Raw genomic sequence first — 14217 nt, forward strand, 5'->3', positions numbered from 1 at the left:
CCTATGGGATGCAGCAAAAGCAGTTCTAAGAGGGAAGTTTATAGCAATTCAATCTCACCTCAAGAAACAAGAAAAATGTCAAATAAACAATCTAACCCTACACTTAAAACAACTATAGAGAGAAGAACAAAAAAACCCCCCAAAGTTAGCAGAAGGAAAGAAATCATAAAAATCAGATCAGAAATAAATGAAAAAGAAATGAAGGAAACAATAGCAAAGATCAATAAAACTAAAAGCTGGTTCTTTGAGAAGATAAACAAAATAGATAAACCATTAGCCAGACTCATCAAGATAAAAAGGGAGAAGACTCAAATCAATAGAATTAGAAATGAAAAAGGAGAAGTAACAACTGACACTGCAGAAATACGAAAGATCATGAGAGATTACTACAAGCAACTCTATGCCAATAAAATGGACAACCTGGAAGAAATGGACAAATTCTTAGAAATGCACAACCTGCCAAGACTGAATCAGGAATAAATAGAAAATATGAACAGACCAATCACAAGCACTGAAACTGAAACTGTGATTAAAAATCTTCCAACAAACAAAAGCCCAGCACCACATGGCTTCACAGGTGAATTCTATCAAACATTTAGAGAAGACCTAACACCTATCCTTCTCAAACTCTTCCAAAATATAGTAGAGGGAGGAACACTCCCAAACTCATTCTACGAGGCCACCATCACCCTGATACCAAAACCAGACAAGTATGTCACAAAGAAAGAAAACTACAGGCCAATATCACTGATGAACATAGATGCAAAAATCCTCAACAAAATACTAGCAAACAGAATCCAACAGCACATTAAACAGATCATACACCATGATCAAGTGGGGTTTATTCCAGGAATTCAAGGATTCTTCAATATATGCAAATCAATCAACGTGATATACCATATTAACAAATTGAAGGAGAAAAACCATATGATCATCTCAATAGATGCAGAGAAAGCTTTCAAAAAAATTCAAAACCCATTTATGATAAAAACCCTGCAAAAAGTAGGCATACAGGGACCTTCCCTCAACATAATAAAGGCCATATATGACAAACCCACAGCCAACATCGTCCTCAATGGTGAAAAACTGAAAGCATTTCCACTAAGATCAGGAACAAGACAAGGTTGCCCACTCTAACCACTCTTATTCAACATAGTTTCGGAAGTTTTAGCCACAGCAATCAGAGAAGAAAAGGAAATAAAAGAAATCCAAATCCAAGAGAAGAAGTGAAGCTGTCACTGTTTGCAGATGACATGATACTATACATAGAGAATCCTAAAGATGATACCAGAAAACTACTAGAGCTAATCAATAAATTTGGTAAAGTAGCAGGATACAAAATTAATGCACAGAAATCTCTGGCATTCCTATACACTAATGATGAAAAATCTGAAAGTGAAATCAAGAAAACACTCCCATTTACTATTGCAACAAAAGAATAAAATATCTTGGAATAAACCTACCTAAGGAGACAAAAGACCTGTATGCAGCAAATTATAAGACACTGATGAAAGATATTAAAGATGATACAAATAGATGGAGAGATATACCATGTTCTTGGATTGGAAGAATCAATATTGTGCAAATTACTCTACTACCCAAAGCAATCTACAGATTCAATGCAATCCCTATCAAACTACCAGTGGCATTTTTCACAGAAGTAGAACAAAAAATTTCACACTTTGTATGGAAACACAAAAGACCCCGAATAGCCAAAGCAATCTTGAGAACGAAAAACGGAGCTGGAGGAATCAGGCTCCCTGACTTCAGACTATACTACAAAGCTACAGTAATCAAGACAGTATGGTACTGGCACAAAAACAGAAAGATAGATCAATGGAACAGGATAGAAAGCCCAGAGATAAACCCACGCACATATGGTCACCTTATGTTTGATAAAGGAGGCAGGAATGTACAGTGGAGAAAGGACAGCCTCTTCAATAAGTGGTGCTGGGAAAACTGGACAGGTACATGTAAAAGTATGAGATTAGATCACTCCCTAACACCATACACAAAAATAAGCTCAAAATGGATTAAAGACCTAAATGTAAGGCCAGACACTATAAAACTCTTAGAGGAAAATATAGGCAGGACACTCTATGACATAAATCACAGCAAGATCCTTTTTGACCCACCTCCTAGAGAAATGGAAGTAAAAACAAAAATAAACAAATGGGACCCAATGAAACTTCAAAGTTTTTGCACAGCAAAGGAAACCATAAAAAAGACCAAAAGACAACCCTCAGAGTGGGAGAAAATATTTGCAAATGATTGCAAAGGATTAATCTCCAAAATTTATAAGCAGCTTATGCAGCTGAATAACAAAAAAAACCCAACCCAATCCAAAAATGGGCAGAAGACCTAAACAGACATTTCTCCAAAGAAGATATACAGACTGCCAACAAACACATGAAAGAATGCTCAACATCACTAATCATTAGAGAAATGCAAATCAAAACTACAATGAGATATCATCTCACACCAATCAGAATGGCCATCATCAAAAAATCTAGAAACAATAAATGCTGGAGAGGGTGTGGAGAAAAGGGAACACTCTTGCACTGTTGGTGGAAATGTAAATTGATACAGCCACTGTGGAGAACACTATGGAGGTTCCTTAAAAAACTACAAATAGAACTACCATATGACCCAGCAATCCCACTACTGGGCATATACCCTGAGAAAACCATAATTCAAAAAGAGTCATGTACCAAAACGTTCATTACAGCTCTATTTACAATAGCCTGGAGATGGAAACAACCTGAGTGTCCATCAACAGATGAATGGATAAAGAAGATGTGGCACATATATACAATGGAATATTACCCAGCCATAAAAAGAAATGAAATTGAGCTATTTGTAATGAGGTGGATAGACCTAGAGTCTGTCATACAGAGTGAAGTAAGTCAGAAAGAGAAAAACAAATACCGTATGCTAACACATATATATGGATTTTAAGGGAAAAAAAAATGTCATGAAGAACCTAGGGGTAAGACAGGAATAAAGACACAGACCTACTAGAGAATGGACTTGAGGATATGAGGAGGGGGAAGGGTAAGCTGTGACAAAGCGAGAGAGAGACATGGACATATATACACTACCAAACGTAACGTAGATAGCTAGTGGGAAGCAGCCGCAAAGCACAGGGAGATCAGCTCGGTGCTTTGTGACCGCCTGCAGGTGTGGGATAGGGAGGGTGGGAGGGACGGAGACGCAAGAGGGAAGAGATATGGGAACATATGTATATATATAACTGATTCATTTTGTTGTAAAGCAGAAACTAACATACCATTGTAAAGCAATTATACTCCAATAAAGATGTTAAAAAAAATCCACATAACTTTTCACATGACTAAAGTTAGCTGCTGAAATTGATCTAAGAGGTAACTATTTATGTCAGTGTGTACCCCTTTGGGGAAGGTACTAGATCACCGTTCATTCAAAAGCAGTTCATTCAATGGGATACATCTTTCACTGGGGGTGATGTCCTATGGGTAATTTAACTAATATTACTTTTAAAAATTAACAGAGAGAATAAGCTAAGATTTTACTTTCATTCTTTAAAAAATTAAAATCAAACCCAGAAAATCAGTCCTGTTTACTCCATATAAGCCATTTGTTACTCAATAAGCCAACTGATTAAATATGTCCACAAGCTAATGAACTTAGTTCAAGAGCGTAACTTCCATCTTTTTCTCCTTCATGAAAAGTAATTTATTAATATACTACTCTGAGGTCACAAAATATCCTTGCATCTCACAGAGTAAAAGCTTATGATTATATGTTCCAATTTTTTTCTTTATATTTTATACATATTTTAATGATAATAGAATATTAAGGATGTGATCAGCTGTCACAAAAGCATTTTCACTGCTGTAAGCGTGCATACAAATCACCTGGAGATCTTGCAAACCTGCAGATTCTGATGCAGCCGGTCTGGGGTGGGGCCTGAGATGCTGCGTTTCTTATAAGCTTCCTGGTGATGCTGATGCTGCCAGTCCAAAGGCCACACACTTTGACAGGCATGGGTCTAAAATATATTAAAGTTCTATCTTCCTGTTACTCTTAACTAAATATTTATCATATCTTTCCTATTACCCGACAATAGGGAATTTACAAACAATGAAAGGTCTCTCAGATTGTAAGAAATATATGACCTTAAGCACACACACACACACACACACACACACACACACACACACAGAGTTAACTTTTGCAAATGACCTTACCTTCTCATCATGGGTTTACTGTTTTATAACATTATTCCCAGAGGGTTGCAATTTTGGAGGTAAAGCTTTCAAGAAACTAATGGATTTCTTGCTGTCAGCACTAAGGCCCCTCTGTTTTACAGTGAAATTTGAAAGTATATTGATGGCATTTGTCCCTGCATTTCATAGGAAATAATCACCCGAACACTTGACAATTTTTACCTCCCTCTTGGGAGAAGCAGTATCTGCCCATTAAAGGCAGCAACGTGAGAGTGCTCTTTTCCACCCACCTTCTTTGGCTATTTCAGAAGCTTTTATAAGAATTCTGATGGCCTGTTTGTATTCTTTATTTTCCAGCATTTTGTCTGAGAGTAATCTGTAAGTCCTCAGGAGACTCTCACACGCCAACAAGTTGAGAACGCGGCCTGTCTCATCCTTCCATATCCGTCCCTGCGTCAATTGATGGAAGGCCTCATAATGCTCCGCAGCTTCCAGAAGCTGACCTGAAGAATAAAAGCCATTCATAAATACAAACCACAGGCCAGAACATATTTTCAGATATTTTGCATACGTCTTGTGCTTTACTATTAAAGTGTGTGTGGGCGGGGAGAGAACCACGGAATGCAGCCACGTATTTCTAAGGCTGAAGAGGACTTCAGCTGGGAAAGGAGCTATCTCAATTTGGACCTCAGATTCAGCACTGATTTTGAATGGACACCTGCTAAAGGGATATACTTGGGCTAGCAGAAATTGAGGAGAATTACAAATGTTTAGAGACGGTGTGAATGTAAAGTAATAATTATTAATAACAATCATATTAGCTAACATTTATTCAACATTATATATGCAAGGAACTGTGCTGTGCACTTTATATGCATTTCTCATTTAATTGTCAAAACAGGCCTGTGGAAAAGAGATTGTTATGATTCCATTTTAAGGTAGAAAAGAGTGAGGTGAAGAATTCTGCGCAAGATTGCCTGGCCAGTGGCTTAGTAGATCCAGGCAGTCTGATTCCAGAGCCCACACTCTAAACCACTTTCTTGCACTGCTTTCCCAACAGAAAGCAGTTCTTCATTCTCGAGAATTCAGGTGTCTTGAGAAAGGATGCAACTGTTACAAATTTCAGATTTAAGTATTATGGAGCTTTAAACTACTTCTCAACGTTTGATTGGAATTTCCAAGTTATTTAATTTTAAAATTACAATGTAACTTAACTGCCCTTCTCAATTATATTTTATAATATAGCCCGAAATATATCTTCTCAAAGCCAAAACTCTAAATTAACTTTAAGTCATTTGATTCCTTGAAATGTGAGCAAGCACGTTTCTGGAAGGGTAGTTTGTAGTTCCATGATACAGATTGTATTTTACTTGTGAATTGCCTTGTAGAAATGCACACAAAATCCTGTAATGTAAATGCTCTTTTATGGTATTGGAGTTACCTAATTGGAATGAACTGGAAAATCACTTACATCTAGGCATTTCAACAATCGTAGTTAAGAGTGAGTGCAGGCTCCAAACAGACAGCCTGAATTCCTATACCAGTTTTACCATTTTTGCTGTTTAGCCTCAGGTTAATTACTACACTGTCTGTGCCCAAATTTAATTCTTCTGCAAGTAAGATTATAGTGTAACTATTCAAGGTGTTATTATGAGAAATGAATTAATACCTGTTCAATATCTGATACAGAGTAGGTACTCAATAAACACAGCTGCTGTTACCAGTTGGCATAGTGATAATATTTTTAAAAACCCACAGGCCAATTGAATTATCGCCACTATTTATTTTCCCTTTCTTTAAGTACAACATAGTCTTCCTGCGAAATATGTAGTTGAGTCCTTATGACAATATTATCACAACTGATTAAATTAACCTATGTAGGCCATATTAGGCTCAATACATTTCCTCAAATAAGATGCACTGCATATTACAGATTGGACATTCCAGGATACTGTAGCCACTGCCATCACTATTGCATATAATTTCCTCCTATTTTTGCACTGAATTTGCTATCAAAATAAATATTAAAAATGCACAGATAAAGACAAATAGTATTTTAAAAGAAACACAACGGAGATGTATAATCAGCAAATAAGCTGTACAAAAATTCAGTAAAGACATGGCCAGTCTAAGTCCCATGCAGAAGGAGGGCATATCAGCAAAGATACATAGAGAGAGGCGGGTGTGTGCTGCTGAGCTGTTTATAAACTTGTATTATGAAATTTTCACATGATAAAAGACTACAAAGCCATAAATATGATATTACAGAAGAATATTTGATTACATTGACAGGTGCTTATGATAAGTGAAAATATTGAAAAACATCAGATAACATTTACAAAGCATTACCAGTGTTATATGGGTGATGAATTGGTTTCTTTTCTGCTTTTTTTTCCTGATTATTGGCATTTTCTAATGTTTCTACCATCAAAATGTGTTCAGTTTGTAAAGAGAAATATATAATGGAAACTATTTTAAAACTAATGCCCAGTCCTTTTTCATTTTGATGCAAATACTGAAGGTTGAAGTTTACTGTTCTATCTTTACATTTAACTGACAATTTTTCTCTTACCTCCCACAAAAGCAGGCATAGTTTTTCACCTCTCTCCTGCAGCACCTCTGCCAGAAACACCTTTCCCCAAATACCCATGACTCTCGTTTCTTTTTTAAAACTCAAATGGAGCGTTGACATATATGTGTGTTATGTTTCCTCTGTTAACTATATTTCTGCCTGTAAAGTATAGCTCTGTATCCCTGGAAAGATGTATACGAGAGTTCTTTTTTTTTTTATCCAGCATCCATCTATTTATAAAGTATGGATACATATTTCTTTTTGGCCATGTGAATAGGGACAAGTGGATACAGGGAACTGTGAGTAAACCAGATAGTTCCAGAAAAACTTGGGACCATAAGGAGACTAGGAAGGGCCTAACAGCATCTGTGGTCACACACAGTAACCATATGGAAAGAGAGTCCAAAAGTGCGTTATAAAATAACAGATTCACTAAGAATTCCAGGAGGAGAGCCAGGAGATGAAGCTTTGGATAACCCGACTAATTACAATGAGATGCAAATGAGGCATAATGATGTTAATAGCATATGAGAACTGATAGCTGGGTCCAAGATTTGATCCACATGGTGGAAGAAAGGGGAGGTAAGGAGAGGGGAGGGTGAAAGTGGGGAAAGGATATGTGGAGGGAATGCGGAGAGGGCTGAAGCGGGGGAAGTGGGGAGACAAAGGTGGGGACCATGTCTCTGTATTCCAAACAAGCCAGACTTCCCTCTGTGTACTGATGTGATTAGGTTTCCTGCACAGGCTAAGCAGAAGTGAAATGAGAGGTTCTCGGGACATTGGTTTCAATTGGCTACTATGGAAGGGGGCCTTGGAATGATTGAGAAACAGACTTTTCAGTTGAGTTTGATTTTTGCTTGAGCACTTGGGACTAGTATCAGTGTACTGCTTAGGTCATGATAATCTGCCAGGGTTCAGCTCTTACAAGGATATATTTGAAGTTTGCCATGAGGAAGGAGCAGTCCAAGATGCTTGGGTAAAAGGAACAGGGAGCTACTATTTCTTGAAGGCCTACTGGGTGCTAGTCAAAATGGAACGTTTTTTTCCCCAGACATTATCTTATTTAACCTTCCAAAACTGGTGCAGTAAATATGACTTTTCTTTTGCACCAAAGAGAAAACCGAGGCTCACAAACATTAAATGACTCAAATAGCTAAAAAGTGATGTTTAGGATTTAAACCCAGGATCACCAAATGCCCACACAACTTAGTTCTGCCACATTAGGTACAAGTCAGAAAACTTGGGTGGAGTAAGTTAGATTCTCTGGACATAAATATCTGAAGTTAAAAACAATGCTTGAGTTATGTGATTTCTAGTCTCTACCAGTTCTATAATTCTGTGACTCTACTCAGGCAATCACAAGATCCTCCAAAATGAAAGAACAGATACTGGCCACTGATGTGCTTCTCATTGGTCTACCTGAAGGAGTCTGATGTAAAAACAGCTCTGTAACCTGCATCTAAATTCTCTAACCTAAACCGTGAGGTGACATCCATGGGGTGAAGGCACCTAGGATGTCCCATACTTAGTCCTAACCTGTGGTCACAGGTTATTCATGGTTTCATGTCCCCTTCCTTACCCACTTTGCCACAGAGGAGGTCACTGGGGATTCTGATCAGCACAGCGTGGTTTTTTAAATTAATTAATTTATTTATTTTAAATTTTTTATTGGAGTCTAGTTAATTTACAATGTTGTGTTAGTTTCAGGTGCACAGCAAAGTGATTCAGTTATACATATACATATATCCACTCTTTTTAGATTCTTTTCCCATACGGGTTATTAAAGAATATTGAGTAGAGTTTCCTGTGCTACCCAGTAGGCCCTTACTAGTTATCTATTTTATATATAGTAGTGATCAGCACCGTTTTAAACCAAGGTGACTACGTAGAAGAAGAAGAGTTTTCCAGCCCTTCTCAGATGTAGGGAATCGTTTCTAAAGTTATTTGGTGGCAAATAGGACTGTAAGTAAGCCAGCAAGGATTTGATCCAAATAATCAGAAGCACACAAATGACCAGGCTGCAATTTCTAAAGGCTGGTCAGAATTTGAAAGTACATATTATAATATGGTATAATATTTGATTTAAAAATATTAAAATATGTCTACACTATGAAGGGAGCATAGTAGTTTAAATAGGCAAGTATTTCCCTTTAAGCATGATTAACAATGATATCATTTCCATGCAATTTATATTTCCAACTATGAACAGGATTTTAAAGGTTTTCTTACTTTCTGAGTAAAGACTCATATTACTATTGACTAGATATTTATTTATTTATTTATTTATTTATTTTATTTTAATTTTTTTTTTTTTTTTTTTTTTTTTTTTTTTTGTGGTATGCGGGCCTCTCACTGTTGTGGCCTCTCCCGTTGCGGAGCACAGGCTCCGGACGCGCAGGCTCAGCGGCCATGGCTCACGGGCCCAGCCGCTCCGCGGCATGTGGGATCCTCCCAGACCGGGGCACGAACCCGCGTCCCCTGAATCGGCAGGCGGACTCAACCACTGCGCCACCAGGGAAGCCCTAGATATTTATTAAGACATAATGCATCCTGTTTTTATCTGATATTTTTAAATATACCTGAGAGAAATGTTGGAAGTGGTCATTCTGACACTACACATGTAAATACAAATGAAGATCATGAACCAGATTTTCAAATTTGGCTCACGGCAAACCTTTATAGCTTCTTCACGGTGTTCATGTGTTGTCTGCCCTTTGTTACCAAATAAACTTTAATATATCAGGACCAGACAAGATTCCCAGATCCCACCATCAATCTTGTTGAAGGACAAGCATCTAGATAATTGTCCTTCTCCGGAATTCACAGGTGTTAACATTATTTTTCATTGAGAAAGAGGGCAGAGAGAAGAAGAAGAGTTACACCAAAGGTATCACAAAAGTAAAAGTTTACGGAAAACAGAAAAGAGAAGGGCACATTCATAGATGTTAAAGGTCTCCTAAGGGGACATGAGCTTTATCTTGTTGCACCAGGAATTACTCATCACTATGAGTAACAAACATCACAGGAGTAACTGTGACAAGAAAGGCATACTAACCATTGTTCAGCGAAGTGCCTGGTTCTATGCTAAGAAAAAAATCCAGAGCGTCCACTAATATTTCAAGTGAATCAGGGAAGAAAATGGAGCCAAGATGTTTTGTGGGAGCGACTGGTGGTGACCTTCCACCAATACCATCAGTAACGGATTTAGCTCAAGAAAACGAGATAGTATCAGAAAACACATCGTGGGAGACACTGTGAACAATTGTGTAAGACAAGAATCCAGGCATGGATAGAAGTAGCCTCAGTCTCAGGTTTGTTTTTTTTTTTTTTTCTTTTGGTTTGCTTTTGTTTTTTTAAAACAATTATATAACATCTACATAAACGACAATGTTGTATGCATTTATAGTTTTTCACCCAAAAGAAAGTGTACTCTTAAAACTACTACAAAGGGGCTTCACTTTACCTAAAGCCCACATAAACAAGAAATCTAGCCATTTATTTAAAAATACAAACAAAACCCAAACAATGTTGTAAACTGCAAAATGTCTGGTAGGATGTTAAGATAAGTACTACGCAGAGAAAATAAGATTTTATACATTTGGGTATTACCCAGGTTGTTGCTTACCCCTCTTCCCTGGTACAACATCTCTGAAAGTTTATAGATATTTATTGTATCACTGCAGATGTCTAGAACAAATATTAAGCAAAGGAGAATGTATATGATCTCTCCCATTTTAGTTTTTTTTTAAAGTAGGAAGATTGACTAGATATTAACACAAATGGGTTTAAATGTGAAGCTGCCATAAAAGCAGGAACATAAATGTAATTCTCCCAGCCGCTATTTTGATGCACATTTTTGATTCCATGAATATTTTATGAAATGGCCCAAACTAAAGCCATATAACATTCCTGCATTACTGATGCTTGCGCCCGTAAGCTACGAACATTAGAGGCATGATTGAGTGCATTAAAATGAACTCGTTCAGCAGTGCATTGATTACTTGAAGGGGGAGGGAAAAGAAAAAAGAAAAAAAAAAAAGAAGTTGCTCCACTTAAGAAAACAGCAAACAAATCTAAAGTTTGCAATATAATAAAGGCATAAGCAAGTTTGAAATAAAATTTCCTAAATAGAGTGTGACTCTGTCTAGACCTGACATTAATTAGGCAAGGTGTTAATTATGTCCAAAAATGGCTCTGGTATCGTTCAGGTAATTTCAAATGTCACAATCTCTAAGATGCACAGGCGGGCCTGCTTTAGCTCCATGCATCAGCAATTCTGAAAATAGCTAATTATTTCCTTTTCTATCAACTTGCACACTTGCCAGTAAAAATAACGCTACAGGAAAAATTGCATGAAAATAATTTGACAGGTCCGTAAGGCCTATTTCTTCAGCAGCCCTGGTATAAGTCATAAGCATATTTAGTTGTAAATGGTGCACATTTGTTGAAGAATTTAGGGAAATATTCCACTTTGGTTTAAAACAACAACCTAAAGGAACAATAAAGCTTTTTGTATATTATATTACATTTTAATCTGGAGCTCCTGGACATCTTCGGCGGTTAAGTTACTATTCTGTGCAACGTAGACATAAAATCTGCTGGAAGCAAATTGAACAGTAGCAAAAAGAGAAATATGTTATTGCCTTTTTGTAAAAACAAAAGACATTGCTTTCCGCTTCAGTTTAACTGCATGAGCAATTTATATTATCTTTAGGTTGTAACATTCAATTATGATAATTATAATGGCATGATACATGCTGAAATATTAAGGGCTCGTCATACTTCCCAATGGAAACTATCACTTTCAAGGGTTTATCTCTCGTCAGGGGAGATTTGCTCTGTACTATAACCCACTGCACACCATTGCAAAATGGAATGCTGGAAAACAAAGATTGGGTTTCTGTAACTCAATGGCTTCCCTAATAAACTGGGAAGAAAATATGCCCGTACTTTTGAGTAGCTGCTTTGGGATACTTAGAAGAAATTTAAAGTGTTATTTAAAAAATGGAATCCTTTATCATTTTGAGCAAAGATTTCAGATAGACATTACAGGAATGCTATCATATCCCTGTTAAAGAGTACAGGTCACTAAACCAGACAATGGAAAGGATCCCAGGAAGACAGGAAGCCAGGTGTGGGTGAAACTCACCAGAGGCTTGATCACTAATGTCGGCAATACTGGTGAGTTAATTTTTAAATTCCGGAAAATTTGCCTGGACTTTTCAAATATTCTGGAGGAACTGTTATTAATTGTTGTTGTTTGTGATTTTAGATTACTGAATTGTGGTCAGGGATGGACATGGTGCCCCAACTTGTCATAATAAACTTGTCATACTAAACCTCAGATGGTAGTTTCCATCCAAGTGTTATAATTTCTAAGGATTAAGCATTGGGCAGTTTTGCTTTTAAATGCTCACGATTGGAAGTATTGAAATCACTCAAATAATTTTTAAAAATGTAAACCACTTGTATAATGAATAAACAATAGGAAATTGATACTAGCCATTAAAAAGCTTATAAACATTCCACCTCATCTCAAAATACTAAGTAAAATGTGTCGACAAGTGTAAAAGTCTGAGGAGAAATAAAGTCAATATTGACATTAGATCAGCTAATGAATTATATTGCTCTGGACTTAATCAATAATGTAATTCTTGCTTGAATTATAGATTGCTCACGATTTTAAATAAACCACATTCGGATTGTGTGTACTATATGCTTTATGAGCAAAGAGAAAGATGTAGAGCATACTTGCCGAAGTATCAGTATTGATTCTCTTATGGGAGATGGTGGAGAGCGAGGACATTAACTTTTCCCCTTTACATTGTCGCTCTGATTGACAACAGGCACGTGCTAATTTTGGATATTACAAAAACCTAATTAACTGAAAGTAATCTATTTAGATGAGTATGGAGGGAGAAAAATAATGTTAGTGGAGACATTACCACCATGTGTCTAGCATAAATAGTAACTGATACATGTGTGTGTGTGTGTATATATATATATATATATATATATATACATATACATATATAAGTGTCTACATCTTAAATTTTTATTTATTTTTTATTGAGGTATAGTTGATTTACAATAGTATATTAGCTTCAGTTGTACAACAGAGTGATTCCAAATTGTTAGAGATTATTTAATGTTATAAAATATTGGCTATATTCCCTGTGTTGTGCAATATATCCTTGTAGCTTATTTATTTTGTACATTGCAGTTTGTACCTCGTAACTCCCTACCCTTCTCTTGCCCCTCTCCCCTTCCCTCTCTCCACTGGTAACCACTAGTTTGTTCTCTGTATGTGTGAGTCCATTTCTATTTTGTTATTGTCATTTGTTAATTGTTTTAGATTCCATATATACGTGATAATAGTATCTATATTTTAGGGATGGAGAAAATGAGCCTCAGGGGTTCTCTTGCCTAAATTTCACATACCAAGCAGGTGGCAGAGCTGATGCCCAAAGCTCATGATGGCTTTATCTGCTCAAGGTGACCCCTCTTTGGAAACTGTACAAGGAGGACAGTTTGACTTAAAAGCAAAGGCCAAGGTTTAAACCTGAGCACCATGATATCATTGGACCCCTCGCACCCTTTCTTTAAGGGCTCTGAAACAAGGACAGCAATGCCAACCTCAGGGTATGACTGTAACAGGCACTAAAAGAGCTGCGTCGGCACCCTGCAAAGTGCCTGGTGCTCTGTGGACGTTCAGTAAGTTTTCATGCCATTTAATCTATTTTTTTCAGGTTTGCCATTTGGAGCCATATCTGCCATTTGGAGCCATATCTGTTGTGTGGAATGCTTCAACGTCAAAACGTTATGCAACAGTGTCACTTATTCAAATGGAAAGCCTTTTAAGACACTAGTTGGAAACAGCACACTTCATCCAACTTGCGCCCAGCACCCCTCTCACTCTTGGTGAGTGGTACCTCCTAGGAGCAGTGCCTCTTCTCAGAGAGTCAGAGGAGATACTGCGTCCAGAAGGGTGAATCAGTGGGGCAGGAACTGCAGGCTCAGTGCAGCGATTCGAGACCTTGCAAAGCTTTGAAAAAGAGAAACCCGCTACAGAGCAGGCACCTCTGAATGAGGCTTCCTCTGCGTGCTACTCCTTAAGCAGTAAATAATTAAAACCCCCTGAAAAAGACAGGTAAAATACAAGCCACAATGTCAGTAACACAGACATGAAAGAGAAGGGGAAAAAAATGAATTAAAAAAAGGCAATGAAATAATTCATTTGAAGCTCTAATAAAGTTTCATTTTCAGTCTTGTTTAAAGATATATCAGACTTTAGGGATGTAACCTAATTACATTTTTATTCTAAGTTCCATTCAAAGATCTTGGACTTTGATTCTTTAACACAGATCAAACATGGAATAATTTTCTTGTGGCTATCAATACTTAAAAAGGATCTCTTCATTAAATACTATAAGGTCT

General features: G+C 37.0%; 1 protein-coding gene across 1 annotated transcript in view; it reads right to left on the bottom strand.

Moving 5' to 3' along the window:
* The window catches only part of TTC29 (tetratricopeptide repeat domain 29), a gene marked incomplete at both ends in the record, with an annotated part of 250762 nt that overhangs the window by 179334 nt on the left and 57211 nt on the right, over positions 1–14217 (bottom strand). Inside the window, one exon of the mRNA XM_082653305.1 lies at positions 4499–4711. Coding sequence (XP_082509431.1) covers positions 4499–4711 — 213 coding nt within the window. The remainder of the gene's footprint in view (positions 1–4498; positions 4712–14217) is intronic.

The sequence above is a fragment of the Grampus griseus genome, assembly GCF_964374135.1.
Source record: "Grampus griseus genome assembly, chromosome: 4".
Taxonomy (NCBI): domain Eukaryota; kingdom Metazoa; phylum Chordata; class Mammalia; order Artiodactyla; family Delphinidae; genus Grampus; species Grampus griseus.